General features: G+C 47.2%; 5 protein-coding genes across 5 annotated transcripts; 2 read left to right on the top strand and 3 right to left on the bottom strand.

Moving 5' to 3' along the window:
- Positions 1–644: 644 nt before the first annotated feature.
- SPPG_08905 (uncharacterized protein) lies at positions 645–3531 on the bottom strand. The gene is made up of 12 exons (XM_016757054.1): positions 2878–3531; positions 2513–2811; positions 2341–2445; positions 2085–2263; positions 2001–2019; positions 1916–1924; positions 1782–1850; positions 1643–1715; positions 1273–1575; positions 1113–1211; positions 838–1048; positions 645–772 (listed from the first exon to the last, which is right to left on the bottom strand). The coding sequence occupies exons 1-12, from the start codon at positions 3526–3528 to the stop codon at positions 720–722; spliced, it is 2070 nt and encodes a 689-aa protein (XP_016611645.1). The 5' UTR covers positions 3529–3531; the 3' UTR covers positions 645–719.
- Positions 3532–3676: 145 nt separating this feature from the next.
- Positions 3677–6446, top strand: SPPG_01080 (ATP-dependent RNA helicase dbp2). The gene is made up of 8 exons (XM_016749401.1): positions 3677–3814; positions 3896–4343; positions 4401–4802; positions 4865–5043; positions 5110–5342; positions 5818–5834; positions 5929–6002; positions 6068–6446. Exons 1-8 carry the CDS (start codon positions 3759–3761, stop codon positions 6294–6296), a joined length of 1638 nt encoding a protein of 545 aa, XP_016611644.1. The 5' UTR covers positions 3677–3758; the 3' UTR covers positions 6297–6446.
- SPPG_01079 (uncharacterized protein) lies at positions 6229–8200 on the bottom strand. The gene is made up of 7 exons (XM_016749400.1): positions 7976–8200; positions 7789–7880; positions 7621–7729; positions 7447–7554; positions 6939–7382; positions 6667–6874; positions 6229–6603 (listed from the first exon to the last, which is right to left on the bottom strand). The coding sequence occupies exons 1-7, from the start codon at positions 8153–8155 to the stop codon at positions 6497–6499; spliced, it is 1248 nt and encodes a 415-aa protein (XP_016611643.1). The 5' UTR covers positions 8156–8200; the 3' UTR covers positions 6229–6496.
- A 469-nt stretch (positions 8201–8669) lies between these two features.
- On the top strand, positions 8670–9805 carry SPPG_01078 (60S ribosomal protein L11). The gene is made up of 3 exons (XM_016749399.1): positions 8670–8734; positions 9050–9550; positions 9615–9805. The coding sequence occupies exons 1-3, from the start codon at positions 8732–8734 to the stop codon at positions 9639–9641; spliced, it is 531 nt and encodes a 176-aa protein (XP_016611642.1). The 5' UTR covers positions 8670–8731; the 3' UTR covers positions 9642–9805.
- SPPG_01077 (uncharacterized protein) lies at positions 9696–13736 on the bottom strand. Its single transcript, XM_016749398.1, has 18 exons — positions 13233–13736; positions 13088–13171; positions 12879–13020; positions 12699–12820; positions 12496–12637; positions 12334–12435; positions 11957–12265; positions 11751–11894; positions 11660–11694; positions 11474–11586; positions 11333–11414; positions 11243–11268; positions 11084–11177; positions 10991–11012; positions 10763–10928; positions 10517–10700; positions 10282–10451; positions 9696–10214 (listed from the first exon to the last, which is right to left on the bottom strand). The coding sequence occupies exons 1-18, from the start codon at positions 13558–13560 to the stop codon at positions 9972–9974; spliced, it is 2508 nt and encodes an 835-aa protein (XP_016611641.1). The 5' UTR covers positions 13561–13736; the 3' UTR covers positions 9696–9971.
- Positions 13737–15088: the final 1352 nt, after the last annotated feature.

The raw sequence follows: 15088 nt of genomic DNA, 5'->3' as shown, positions 1-15088 counted from the left end.
GCATTCATTTAGCGGTAAGTTTTGTATTGCAGTACCGATCTCGCAGGGTGCGAGACTGGACCCTGACGTGTTATGATCTCCGTGCGTCAACTTTGTGCCAAAGCTTGAGCTATATATCACAAAGTCCTTGACAACACTCGACCACTCAGCGGACGACCATGTTTTACGCATAACATCCCTCCATCAATTGACGTATGCCATTACGCAAACAATTCATTGGCCAGTATCTCTTACATATTGGCTCGTACTGGCATCCCCGGCAACTCGGTCAAGTTTCGAGTCATTCTCCCTGTTTTGCTCCCATGCTCTCAACATGGTACTCGTGTTATGCGATCTTTTTCTCTCAAGATCGAAATACGTGCACACCCCTCGCAATGTGTCATTTTCTATAGTTTTCACCCTAGGGTTCATACTCTGGGTATGGACCTACCGGGTTCTTTTGAAATGGGACTGGCCATATGATTTCTTTCCAGAATATGTGGATCCCATCGTCCATCCTATTAAAACTGGGGTGTCGATAATTCTGCTGGGATTCGGGCTGATGGGTGTTTCGTGGTGGGTCACACGTCTTCATTTTTACAGAGATACGCTTGCGGCTCGAAGAACTTTGGGAAGCAGATAATGACCGCGAAAAGACTCTAATGGTGGAAAGCCGCAGCTCTGATACCCATATTGGTTAGATACATTCAACTAGCCTAGAATATTGATCCCCCTGCATTCTATGCCACAGTTTGCTGGAAGAACGACAGGACATTCCAATGCCATCCAAGCACTGCAAATGCACAACAGAGTAGTTAATAAAAGTCTCCAAATCTTCTTCTAACCCACGATACTCACTGGTATGTGGAAACGCCGGTCCAGCAAACGCAACGCCTGTGAAAAACTCAATGTAGTAATGGAGGAGTCCAAGTCCGTACTCAAACATATCCAATCCACACGACCGGCGAAGATACACAGTTGATAAAATACAGTGTAGTATGACGGGCAACGTATGTATGCCGAGATAGATGAGAGTTTTGGTCGGTGAGTTTGCAATCTCCCCTGGAACCTGCATAATCTGACATGAAGGGGCTGCAAATGTGGAACGAAGATTGGTGGGCCAATCCACACACCTGATACCATTCAAAATTCGGACCCCAAACAAATGCGGGATACGCAGTGCCGAAGGTAATGAAACTTGCTATCTTCGCCACGAAGCAAAAGAAGTAGGTCTGAAAGAGGTTGCGACATAAGCCGACCTGAGTGGTCTCAAACTAGGGGTCTAAATCTTACTTTCACAGCTTCGCAAACCACGGGGTTGCTCGTCAACGTCGAGCTTAGGTCCATTGGTACTACTACATCCAGCACCAATGCGGCCTCACTCATACTGTCCACAGTTAACCGTTTCTCCGGAGCGACTGTCCCGCTGGAGCCTTTACCTTCGGCGCAAGATGTATTCGAGTCGGCAGCTGGGTCTACTTTTCGCCTGGACAGGCGCCCCATGCTCCGAAACCGAGAGCGTGTCTTTCTTGCATAAAGACGGCGAACGTCTCTAGATCCTGTTGAGACAATGCGAGTGCAGAGGTCATTTAGGCTCTTCGCGGCCGAAGACATTGCATCAGCATGTAATACGATGGGTAATGGTTTCATATGATAAGCTCACCTGAATCCGTTTATTTGCAAAAGTATGGGTTGCGAACAAGGGGAGCGACATGTTCACTGCTTCAAGTACCAAACTTCAAGGACCCAGTGTATTTCAGCACCTGTGCAGTGGCTAGCTCACAACGTCAAAAGTCCCGTACCTTCCGGCAAACACCCAAATTGTTCCCAGTGATGGTGTAGCGAGACGAACAAAGACTTCCTGAACATACCTTTGCATGCATCGGTTCAACTTAGTTCTCATTATCAAGAAGTTATTCCAAGAATTTGTACTTACATGATGATACTTGATGGTTATGGTCCGGAGAATCGCTATCAGACGACTGTTTTCGAACAGGGAGCACAGCAGAGAAGCCACTTACAATTTCATCAGAGATCCGACTACATGAAGACCGTGTCAATAAGATCAATCGATGTGCTTTATCGAGCAATTGCAGCTGCCATACTTTCTGGGTTTCTTCTTTTCGTCACAGCATTGCCCAGGAACTGACATAGTGCGGAGAAAAGGATGGTGACAGCCCTGTACGCAGTCAACGAGACTATTTGTCGTACGGGATGATGCAGATTAACTGTCATCGCCCACATGAACAGGGCGGAACACAGGTAGAACAAAGTCGGTAAGAGACTATTGGAAGCCAAAAGAGAATGATAGTGTCGATGGATAACGCGAGAGCCAATGAATACAAAATTATCGACACCTACCAAAATACCATTGCTCGCTTAATAAATAATTTGATTACACCTGATACGTCTCGATCTCTTGCCGGAATGCTCCAGTAAACAAAGACGGCAATTGTGGGCGGGAAACTAGTGCGGGAATACATGAGGCACAAAGAGATGGATTATCACCCCTGGTGCTATCTTCCATACTTACAGGAGCATATAGATGAATGACTGAAGCGGTAAAGGCCAGTTTCCGGTCACCATTGTCACCCAGCACACTCCGCTGCATATCGCCCCAAAGAGTAATGGGGGGACATGTACCCGCCAAAAGTGCGTGAATGTTGCCCGCAAGCCCGTCCCGGTACTGAGCGACAATGATCCATAGTAGCCCATCCCAGTCGTCATCAAGAATACATGGACTAAAGCTCGCAATTCTCCAGCTGCAGACCCTTGCCCATCATAAACTTGCTTTATGGGGATCGTGGACACCGCTGCGTAGTATCCGGATATCTAAATAGAGATTTATTTGCATGGCAATTTGACGCTGCTGTTTTTCCTATGTGTATCCTGACTTACCAAGAGCATGATGCACAGCATACACATTGCACGTATCAAATAGACGACGCGTGGTAAATGGACGTCTGGAATGACTGACTCCAACGTTCCTGGAAGATATTGAGATTTACTCAATTGAAACTCTGACCAGTAATCTGTTTGATTTGACGTTCTTCGTCTGTGGGTTCTTCGGTGCTCTTGAGGTTTTGGTGCCAATGGCTTCGGCAAGGATGGCAGATCAGTATCAGGAAACAACAAAGCCGAAAGTTCTCGGAGTGGGGGTAATCGATCAAAAAAGGCCCCGCCAGGTATTTTTGGTTTTACTGTAACGTTAGAAGCGCTGCTGCTGCTACTCCTGGGAGAGTCAATAGATGCCTCAATGTCATCCTTGTGGTGAACGAGACCTTTGCTGTGAGCAGCATCTCTCCGGATAGTGTCTCGCCACTCGTCTGGATCGCTGTCAGAATCTTGCCTTCCACTATCCTCCAAATCACTGCCCTTGTCTTTCGATTTGTGCACTGACGATGGACCTGAAGGAACTTGAGAGACGTCCCCAGCTTCAGCCGTGTCAATCAAACTCCATTTTTTTATAAGCCGTCCAGGACGAGCGGGTATGTCCGCTGCTTGCAGTCTGGAATCAATAGCAGCACCGGAAACCTCCCGTTTGTCCATTTCTATTCAACGGCCGTCTTGCAAAATACGTTTCCCGCCCATCCCAAACATGATCGGAATTTGGCTTACATATGCAAGTCACATGACTTTACATAATCGACTACAAAGAAAAAAAAAGGAGGCGCGTTGAATCGCCAAACTGCGGAACAAACGAAAAGCTATTCTTCCCATCCTCTTCCCATCCTTTTGCCATCAGTTCTTGCATCCCTTCGTCTAACCAGAACGACAACATGTCCAACTACTATTCAGGCTACGGAAATGGCTCTTCCGATGGATACAAAAGCAGGTATGCAGCGACATCGCAGGTTCAGGTGCTTGTACGTTCGTCAAGTGGGATGTCTTACCTTATTATGGTGTCCAACTACAGCAGCTCTTACGGAGGGTCTGGTAGTGGTGGCTACGGAGGAAACTCCTATGGTGGAGGAAGTTACGGCAACTCTTCATTTGGTGGCAGTGGAGGATATGGGGGAGGCGGCTACGGCGGCGGTTACGGAGGAGGTGACAAAATGTCTGGTCTTGGTGCCTCCCTTCGACGTCCGGATTGGGAGCGAGAGTTTGCTTCCCTACCGAAGTTCGCAAAGAACTTCTACATAGAACATCCCTCTGTATCCGCTCTATCCGACGCCGATGTTGAGGCCTTCAGGAGAAAACATGAGATCAAGGTGGTGGGAAGTGGCGTACCTAAACCTATTGAAGCTTTTGAAGAAGCATCGTTCCCTTCTTATGTATTGAAGGAGGTTCAAGCAGTTGGATTCAAAAGCCCTACGCCAATTCAGGCTCAGGGATGGCCCATGGCACTCAGCGGACGCGATGTGGTATGTATTTCTTTTGGAATATTAGTTTCGTGTAATTGCTCATCACATGTTGAATAGGTCGGTGTTGCCGAAACTGGATCTGGAAAAACGCTAGCCTATGTTCTGCCAGCTATCGTACACATTAACGCACAACCCCTTTTGCAACCCGGAGACGGCCCTATTGTCCTTATCTTAGCTCCCACTCGTGAATTGGCATTGCAGATTCAACAGGAATGCTCAAAGTTTGGAGCCTCCTCTAAGATCAAGAATACTTGCCTTTACGGAGGAGTTCCTCGTGGCCCGCAGATCAGAGAATTGACAAGGGGCGTAGAGATTTGCATAGCTACACCTGGTCGATTGATTGATATGCTTGAGACAAAAAAGACGAACCTTCGTCGCGTAACGTACCTGGTAATGGATGAGGCAGACAGGATGTTGGATATGGGTTTCGAACCTCAAATCCGTAAAATTGTTGACCAGGTACTTCTTCAGTTGTATTGCAACATTGCAATTGTGCCTTCCCGTGATAACCCTGAGTACAGATTCGACCGGACCGTCAAACCCTCATGTGGTCCGCTACATGGCCGAAAGAGGTGCAAGCTTTGGCACGGGACTATTTGAAGGACTATATTCAAGTGAATGTTGGATCCTTGGAGCTTTCGGCCAGTCACAATATTACTCAGATAGTGGAGATGTGCAGCGAATACGACAAACGTGGAAAGTATGTATCCAAAATGCAGCATTTGTCGGACCTCGCATCAGATTACACTAATTCCGATTCTTGCAGGCTTGTTCGGCTCTTGGAGAAGATATCGGAGGAGCGGAATTCAAAGACAATCATCTTCACTGGCACAAAGCGTGCCGCCGATGAAATTACTCGTTATTTGCGTCAAGATGGCTTCGCTGCTTTGGCTATTCACGGCGACAAGAAGCAGCAAGAGCGTGACTGGGTGATGCAAGAATTCAAATCTGGAAAGGCGCCGATTCTCATTGCCACCGATGTGGCTGCCCGTGGTCTAGGTAAGATTGTTACGGTAAGGTCTCTAGTTTTCGCTTGAGTGCATTCCTGCTTCCGCTGTTTCGCAACCATGTATGGAGATCAACAAAGGCATGCTGACGAGGGCGAGTGCAAAGGTTTTACCTTGGTCAGTCCTGTGCGCTGGGGTAATGTTTGGAGCAGCTGTATGTCCCCATACTCTGTGGTGTGTCAGAGCTGCTCTATGCGTGTATGGCTATTGCGCATTATTCGGACAGGATGAGCATAGTGGCTCTGATTGCGCCTCGTTTTTGATCTCTCGGGTTTGCTGGTCCGCGTCATGGAGACCTGAAACAGTTGGGGTGCTTTCACCGCTCCAAAGAGCGGTGTGCCAGCACCTCCGGAGTGTACCTCTTGCTACTTCTAGGCCGACCATGTTTACCGCACCCACTTGAACCGCCACCTTTGCGAGTACTGAGCAAATTTACCTTCGGTCTTCGTTTTTCTTTCTGCTTTTAGATGTCAAGGACATCAAGGTGTGCATGCGATCCACTATTTGCACTGAATCATTCTACCCGGTCAATTGTTGGACATTGTCATTGATCATTCTTTTCACTTTTCACTTTACAGTTTGTGATTAACTTTGACTTCCCTAACAATATCGAAGATTACATCCATCGGATTGGCCGTACCGGTCGTGCCAAGTATGTAGAGCTCGCTTGATGTCTCGACAACTTGAAGTATTATGCCTTCTAACTTTTTTGTTTAGGACTACTGGTACTGCCTACACTTTCTTTACGGCCGAGAATTTCAAGCACGCTAGGGATCTTGTGAAGATTTTGGACGAAGCAAAGCAAGACATTGATCCGAAGTTGCGTGAGCTTGCTCAGACCAGTGGAGGTGGCGGTTTCAATCGTTGGGGCGGTGGTGGTCGCGGCGGAGGTCGAGGCTTCGGAGGTAGCGGCGGTGGTAACAGGTACCAGCCATACCGTCGTTAAACTTTATTATTTATGAAGTCATGGTGTCGGTTTTGTGTCGGCAATCCGTCGCACTACTTCGCGAAGAAGCCGAGGAAGGTCAAAGAAAATATTGTATTTTGTAAATGTTTTTGCGGGTCATAAATAGAAATAAAGGTTTCTGTATCTATATGCCGTTGTAATCGAAGCATGTGGAACCCTGATGTAACATAATATGTAGGTCAGCGTTCAGCTTCTGCTCCATTAGGTAAGTGTGTCCAATCCGGTATTGATGGGGCCGTCCTAAGTATTTCCTTCCCACCGACCTTCAGAGCACCTGCCAGGGATCCTGCAGGGAAGTGCGTTGAGTCCAAGAGAGGAGAAGTCCCAAGCACACATCCACACTACTAACCACCAACCCATGCCATACTATTCGGCGCGAAGACCGATTGTACAATTTTGACTTTAATAGCAAGTCTCCTCAGCTTCTGATACTGCTTTAGGTCTTCCAATGCGTGCATGATTTCTTCTTGCAGCCTTCGCTGGAACCCGGGCAGCATACTAGTGCCTCCTATGAGCAGAATCGTCTGTGCTAGCTCGGTCCGAATGTCTGCGGGGCACTACATTAAAAGTTTCAACATGTTGCCCTTGAAACACGGCGATATGCACATTGCCGTCACGTACTTTAAGCATAACATCAGCCACAATGGTGGCTATGGATCTCGCATCATCATCTCCTTCGAAAAGGACTTCAGTCGCTCGCTCCCGGACCCAGCCAGGGACCCACATCCTATCGGTAACATTGATGCGATGCACCATTGAAGTAGCAGAGCTATGATATTGCATATGTGTGTACTCTCCCGCAGTGGTTCGACTTGTTGTGCCGTCGACGATATCGGTTGCTGACGGTCGATCGCCCACAAGGCACATTTGAGCCTTGATTTCCTCCCAAAAGTCCAGCGGAAGGGAGTCGAGTAAATCTTCTGGTAATAGCACGTCAGATTCTTCATCCTCATGTTGTAGCAGGCGGCCATGATGCTTAACCAGCAATTTGAGACGCTCTGTTATTGATCGACCTGCTAAAGGCAGGGACTCAATGTAATAGATCAGGGGTCTCCCTTCATAGATCTATGACGTGCAATTAGCCCATGGCGGGGTGATCGAGATGTACACGTTAGTAATAAGAACTCACAGGTACAATGCTCGTTTCAAGGTTACCACAGTCTATAACTAGACCTGTCAATTTACCGACGGTTAAAAGGGCAGCCAATGGAGAGGGGACAAAGGTTAAGGACGGGATCTTGAATGTTGCTGGACTTTGTGAGTAGAAATAGTATTATATAAACCTCCTGCAAGGAATACAAACCTCTAGCTCAGTAAAGAGAATATCGGCAATTGTCTGCTTGATCGGTAATGGCAACAGCGGACTCTCACAAAGTATCACTTTGCGCGTCTTGGGATCTATCAACAGGTACCTACAGATGTTGTGTTACAGCTAGATAGCAACAATCCACGTTGCTCTGGCAGTGCTTACTTGTAATATGCATCTCGAAGCACTTGTGATAATCTTCGTCGCATATATCCCAGTTCAGTTGGCGTGATGTTGAGATCCCACAGTGGTTCCAGCTAAAGCAGCATTCCGCCACGGTCAGCTGGTAAGCTTTTCAAATTCCAGCAACACCCAAAAAAGTTCCCCTCGCAGATAAGCAGTACCCAATTACCTTGCCACCGATACGACATCCTTCTGTTGAGTCTGCGTACGCTATCGGTGTGCAGGTTGGCAGGATATGACGTGGTTGTGGCTCATTTGAGAACCCGCACTTTATGTAGATGGAACCAATGTCGAAAACAATTCGATCTTCTGTGGCATAAATGGACCTTTGACGAAGGAAACTACTCATGATCCCTTTTTCTGCAAGGAGGGCGCTAGAACGTTGGTTGCATGGGAGCGATCTAGGGAAGTTATCGTTCGCGGACACACCTCTTGTCCCGTGTGGCTGGGTGGCTTAGCTGCTTACGATGAAAGCTCTTGGTGGATTCAAAGGCGATATCACAATTATCTTTCTTCGTCTTTGCTTGCAACATCTTGTAATCACTGCCGGAAGGTCCAGTACAGAATGTGGGAAAGGAAGAAAAACATCTTGCATGGAAGGGAGTAATAGCGTGCTAATTTATCGCCACTACCTATGACATGGTAATCCGATCATGGTCAAATACGCTCAAACCATGACAGATCTTTGTTACTTGTTTAATGTGATTTAGAGCGGGGATCTTTACTGCTTGCTCTTCGACACTCCCGTCGTCGTCTTTCCAAAATCGCTGGCCGAGGAAGTTGACCCATTGAATGCTATCACGTGATTGCGTTAGACCACGTGACCATCTGTGCAAAATCGACCTTCCAGCAGACGCCCGCATACGCAGAACTAGTGGACTGACAACAACTGCCAATTGGCCTCGATCATCAGCGAACATCCGCCATGGTGAGTTGTAGAATGGTGAACGTTCGCTTGGAGAGACAGTTTGAATGCAAATGGATGGACCGATGATAGCGGAAGGAGCGTGCTCGATGGATGGATGGATGGATGGATTGTTGACGGAGGAATGAAGCTGCATTGGTCGACCTGCCAACCATGTTCAGGCCCATTTCCAAAGTCTGCTCGCGGGAGGCTGGGGTGAACGCTGAGATGAAGAGTTCTGTTGGGAATAAAGGCGATGTAGAGCGAAGGGATTGAGCAAATTCGAAACTTGGATCGATGTGCATTTGGTCCATTTGCTAACTTGCTTCTTTTCGTCAGACCGAAGAAGCCGGCAAGCAAAACCCCATGCGCGAGCTTCGTCTCGAGAAGCTTTGCCTCAACATCTGTGTCGGCGAGTCTGGTGACAGATTGACCCGTGCCGCTAAGGTGCTGGAGCAGCTTACCGGTCAGCAGCCCGTCTACTCGAAGGCCCGTTACACAGTTCGTACCTTCGGTATCCGTCGTAACGAAAAGATTGCTGTGCACTGCACTGTCCGTGGTCCTAAGGCAGAGGAGATCTTGGAGCGTGGGTTGAAGGTGCTCGAGTACGAGCTCAAGGCTCGCAACTTCTCGGCAACCGGAAACTTCGGTTTCGGTATCCAGGAACACATTGACTTGGGTATCAAATACGACCCCTCGATTGGTATTTACGGTATGGACTTTTACGTTGTCATGGGTCGCCCCGGTCACCGTATCGCCCGGAAGAAGCACAAGGCTGGACGTGTTGGCGCGCCCCACCGTGTCAACAAGGAGGAGACTATCAACTGGTTCAAGCGCCGGGTACGTCAGCGCTGTGTTGGTAGCATCACATCTGTCCAACTAATTGATTGTTTTTTCATTCTAGTTCGATGGTATTGTCCTCAACAAATAGAATGCTTTTATGGGGCTGTGGGGGTAGTGTTTCAATAAGAAAAACCAATTGAAATTACTGCCACGCTGTTGAGGTGGGGTGCGGCTGAGGTCCATTTGGTTTATGTGTCATTTTTATTGCGGAGGTAAATACATCCCGTTGCGTCCGTCTGTACATGATGAAAATGTGCATCCTGGCTTTGTGGCAAATGTGAAGGTAATGAAATTTTGGGTACAACAAATGTATCGTTCATCACATCCCAAAGACGACAGGCGATATGTGTGCAATCCATCCTCCAGTTATATGTTAGGATCCCCTATAATCATCGCTATCCCTAACCTCCTACGAGTCTTACACTTGAGGAAGGTCCTTCAGGTCCTCCGGGTCATCGCCATACTTCAAGATGTAGTGGTCATGAGCTCTCAAACGGCTCTGATACTCACTGACCAGCACATGTACATCCAAGTCCAGTTCTCGATGGCCAGAGCGGGACGCAGACAGCAAAGCATCAATGGCAATGTGGAACCGTGAAACTCCATTGGCTGTGAGCATTTTGAAGGGTGTCGTGGTCGTGCCTTCCTCATTATATCCATGCTAACAAATTAGGTCGGAAAACTTAGCGATATTTTTGGAAATGCGTGACTTGCATCGGTCTGCTTACCACAGAGAGTCTCCCAGCAAGACTTTCTCGATCAAATATTAATCCGCGCACCACAGCCGGATAACCGTGGAAGTTGAAAACGATGGGGCGTGTCTTTGTGAAGAGTGCATCAAACGCTTCCTGCGACAGGGCATGCGGATGACCACCCTTAGCACTCAGCACCATCAGATCTTTCGCATAAAGTAGGGTTAGAAAAAATGCCAGAACAGTAGCATGATGGGGATTGTGGGCAAACCTGTGACGTTGATGACTCTGATGCGCAAATCAGGAGCATCAATCTTCAACATGGCAGCCGCGGCAACAACTTCGAACATAGTTTCGTTACCACAGCCCACCAGCACAACATCAGGATCTTTCCCTTCGTAAGTACTAAATTTACGCCAGATAGACGCTCCAGCCCTGCAATGCTTGATTGCTTCCTGCGGAAAAGAGATTGCTGTAGCCTATACGTAGGTGCAGCTCATTATGGATCTTGGCATACCTCCATTGAAAGCCAGAGAGGCATGGGTTGTTTGGAGCTAACAATGAGATTCACATAGTTCTTGGAAGCTAGGCAATGGTCGATCGTGGACAGCAATGTATTGGCGTCCGGGGGAAAGTAAATGCGGATCATGTTTGTCTTGAGATTGATCAAGGCATCGATGAAGCTGTGGTTTGGATGGCGTCAGTGGATAGGGCAATTACACAACAGAGTAATACTCATTTGTACCTTGGATTTTGATGAGAGTAACCTGAATGTAGCGAAAGTTTGGTTTGTCAATGATAGATACAAGACATGCATTGCGACCATGGCTAGCCTCACCATTGTGTTCTTGCCTCCACAATGTGGACGATTCAATATAAGTTATTGAAGCAATGTCTTTACGCCATTTGGTTTCGCGGGCAACTTTTTGAAACTGACAGGAGGGTAAACAAGCCGTTATAGGATGTCACTCTCAGATACACAACGCCCGGGGTTTACCTTTGCATATTGAATGACCATTGTGGCTTGCAGTGAAGTTCATGTCAACCAATGCGTTCTGCTAGCAGATGGAACGTCCAAATCACTTACTAATGATGGGCAGGAAGCTCTCGTAACTTGGAAATAGTGCCACTCTTCCCGTGAGAGTGTAGCCTTGCATCCAACCCTGACACTAAATGCTCAAACGTTAGCTTCATATTGCTTTGCAGAATATGGCTTTGAGAAAGATACCTGATGTTCGGACAAGACTTCAATGACTCGCCCGTCTTTGTCACTGAAGGGGTCCCATTGGAAATTGCGGTGAGTCTTTTCCAAAACAGCCGAAAGCTTGTTGCTCTCAAGTTCTGTACATCGAGGAGCGATTAATCAGGATTGAGCTGGCATTCAGCGTCAGGGACAGCTGTAGGGTGCACTCACCATCCGGGGAAAAGATGCGGAAGCTCGCCGGGTTTCTTGACAATGCATGTGGATCAGAACTTTGTTCATACATCCAATGAGTTGGGCTTACTTTTCAATCACGCCCGCCAGATATTTGCCACCCACAACCATGCAGCTTTGCCATTCATCTCTCTTGAGAGTTTGCTTGCACCCAAGGTTCTTAAAGTCAGGAAGGTCAAGAGGCTTATAGGCTGCATATGTTTTTGGGTTGCGACTGTAGAACCGACAAAGTCAGATCTCAAACCCCGTATATGTTGAATAGACTTTTCAACAAACCCCATCATGCGCTCTGGTTTAGGGAACGCTTTCAGCAGGTCTTCATTGGGGACACCTTTATTGAAGAGTTCTTCAGGTTTGTATGACCGCAGCCACTTCTCGAGTGCCGCAAACTCTTCGTCGTCGGTATGTACATGAGGAAGGGGCACTTGATGCGCCCTCCAAGTGCCCACTATTTGCTTCCCGTGAACCTCCTGTGGCCCGGTCCATCCTTTTGGTGTTCGTAGAATCAACATGGGCCAACGAGGCTTGGCGATCGGATTTCCGCTGCGAGCTGCTTGCTGAATGCGGCGAATCTCGCCATACGCCCTAGGGTGCCCAGTGTCAGTAATGCATCTCCTTCAGAAACAACTGCACGGAGAACGATGTATCTCTACCATTCCATTGCAGCGGACATATCGACATCAATTTTCTCCATGTTTTCCACAATGCGCACCTGATAGCCATATCCACTGAAGAGTGCTGCAAGCTCTTCATCGCTGTATATGCAACGAGGATGAATGAAAATGTCGACAAAACGTTGCACACAGTACACTTACGCCATGGATCCAAAGATGGTTGGCTCTGAAATTTTATAACCATTGGCGTTCAAAATCGGGAGGACTGCACCGCTTTCTTTGGGGTCGATATACTTGTACGAGTGCCAACCTGTCGCGGTAGGTCCAGTTTCGGCTTCTCCATCTTCATTATAAACATTATGATTCAGTATTCGCCATGGTTCTGAATTAGCCGCTCGCATTACCTCCAACAATGCAAGTTACAATTACGTCAGGATTATCCATCACTGCACCGAAACTGACGCTTAAAGCATATCCCAATTCGCCCCCTTCGTGAATAGAGCCAGGCACCTCCGCATTAACATGGCTAGAGTGACCTTATTCAGCTTCCATATCAAAGATAGTGTACTGGATTCGAAATTTACCTTGGAAAACCTCCTGGCCAAGAAAATCCACGCACAAGGTTGCGAAATCCTTCTTCGCTCCAGCTGTAGCGGCTATCAAACTTGGCAAGGGTACCCTCCAAATACAAGTTTGCCAGCACTCCTGGAGCACCGTGACCAGGACCTTAAAGGAGTACGGTTCAGACGTGGCCAAATCTGGAGCTGATGGACCAATGCTGCCAGCAACTTACCTACGACGAGAAACATGTCTAGATCATGCTTTTTGATGATGTTATCACAGTGAGAGTATATGAACGTGATTGCCGGGCATGTTCCTGCATACAACTGGTATTGAGTATTGAAGCAGATCAATAGGATGGCAATGGACCTACACACCCCAGTGCCCCAGCAATCTGGGTTTGATGTGCTCCCTCTTCAAAGGCTGCGACAAATCAACATTATCCTTCAAAAAGATCATTGCAGCTGCGAGATAGTTTGCAGCTCGGCGGGCTTTCTCCATTGCTTTGAACGCTTCGGCTTCCTGATACTTTGCCGTAAAGTCGTCCAAATTCTGTGTGATCAGCAAATCTTTGGTATTTAATGGAGGCGATGGTTTGATATAGCATCCCGGTGGAAGTGGACCAGGATGGTCAGGGTCAAGCTGCTCCTTTCCGATTTTCTGTTTCGAGTCTAGCTTCTCGGGTTGAGTTGCTACAGGCGGCATGTTGAACAAAGAGGACTGAGTATAATGTATGTATTCGACAAGAAAAAGGAAATATCAGAGTAAACAATAATCCAAGTTGGAGAAGTTGTGTATGATACAAATGGGGAGAACGGCTGCTGGAAAATGGCTGTTATGGCAAAAATAGAACAAAAGGCACAAGTAGGAAAATGGAAAAACTCAAAGGAAACTCTCTGCAGCCAGAGCAACTTCTTGAGTGCTGCGCGTCATGCCAACAAACTGTGACGTCAGATGAATTGAACTTACTTTGAAGATACCTTTTGGAGTTTGCTTTTTATGAGCAATCGATGATGAGCAGCAGAAGGAAGGACTGAGAGGGTTTTAAGCCTATGCCAGGTATTCGCCCTTTGTGGGCTGTGTTGCAGCACGTTTTCCAGGCCTTGGTCGCGCTCTGGAGGGGGATTTGGTTTGATTGCTAGACATTTGCGCCAAGAGTTCGGATGGTGTCATTGCTTTATGCCCACTCGCCTTAATATGCGTTTATAATCTTTTGCTAGATGAGTACCCGCTAACTGACAAGGACAATGCAACTGCAGCGACTTTTGGAGGGCTGTAAACGTTAACATCTTCTCTTATAAACCGTTTGAATTTCTACACTCATCAGTTAGTTGCGGTGATAAAAGCTATTTGCAAGTCAGGGGTGAGTTGATGTCGCAGTTGGTCTTGCAAAAGAAAAACGTCATTATCCAAGTAGAATTTCCTACTCTATCAGTACCCAATTCAGTTCATGTCTGATAGATCATACCGCTTGGTTGATCTCTGCGTTACGAGAGCATTATGATGCTCCCTGGCGGTGTGGAAGACTAGCAAGTTACTACTACTAGTATATATGCTTAGGTGACATCTTGGAAAAGATGGAGGTAGGCATGTACTCCTGGCCTTTAAAGCTAGCCTTATTCAATCACAACTACTGACTATTTTATAAAATTTTGATCGAGTTTGTTGCTTGAGACGCTACGTACATTCCATTGCTTTGCCATACTCTTGGAGGGAACTCTTTTCGTACCTCATCTGAGGAAGTGCAAAAGAACAAAAGAGGCAAATGTACTGCACTTTAGATGTAATCCATTGGGAAGACTGTAACAATCTAGGCAGCTAGGGCCGCTTGAATAGCACCATCCAGAACGAAAGACCAAATCTTCCCTTCAGCGTTAGAGGCAGGGCGCATCCGTAGCGGATGTCCGGCACTGTCTGTCTACAAGCATGTGGTCCGAAAGGAAATGCGGTAGTCCAATCGGCATGCTTAGCGATATGATATAGTTAAAAAAAAGAGTTAAACTGTGCACTCCCTTAGCTCAATTGGTAGAGCGTTAGACCGTTAAGATCTAAAGGTTCCGTGTTCAACGGAAGGGAGCATTTTCATACTGGAGAACCGTTACTTTTTTCCGTTGTGTTCGGACCATTCATCCTTTCCTGGTGCCTACATGTGCGTATTTGCCCAATCTGAATGCATGTAGCGCAGTACCATCGGACAGTAATTGCCGTCTCCCTAGTTAGTTTGATGTCAACG

This window comes from Spizellomyces punctatus (assembly GCF_000182565.1).
Source record: "Spizellomyces punctatus DAOM BR117 chromosome Unknown supercont1.2, whole genome shotgun sequence".
In the NCBI taxonomy this organism is placed as follows: Eukaryota; Fungi; Chytridiomycota; class Chytridiomycetes; order Spizellomycetales; family Spizellomycetaceae; genus Spizellomyces; species Spizellomyces punctatus.
The sequence above is the reverse complement of the archived record's forward strand: the minus strand, read 5'-3'. Positions and strand labels throughout refer to the sequence as shown.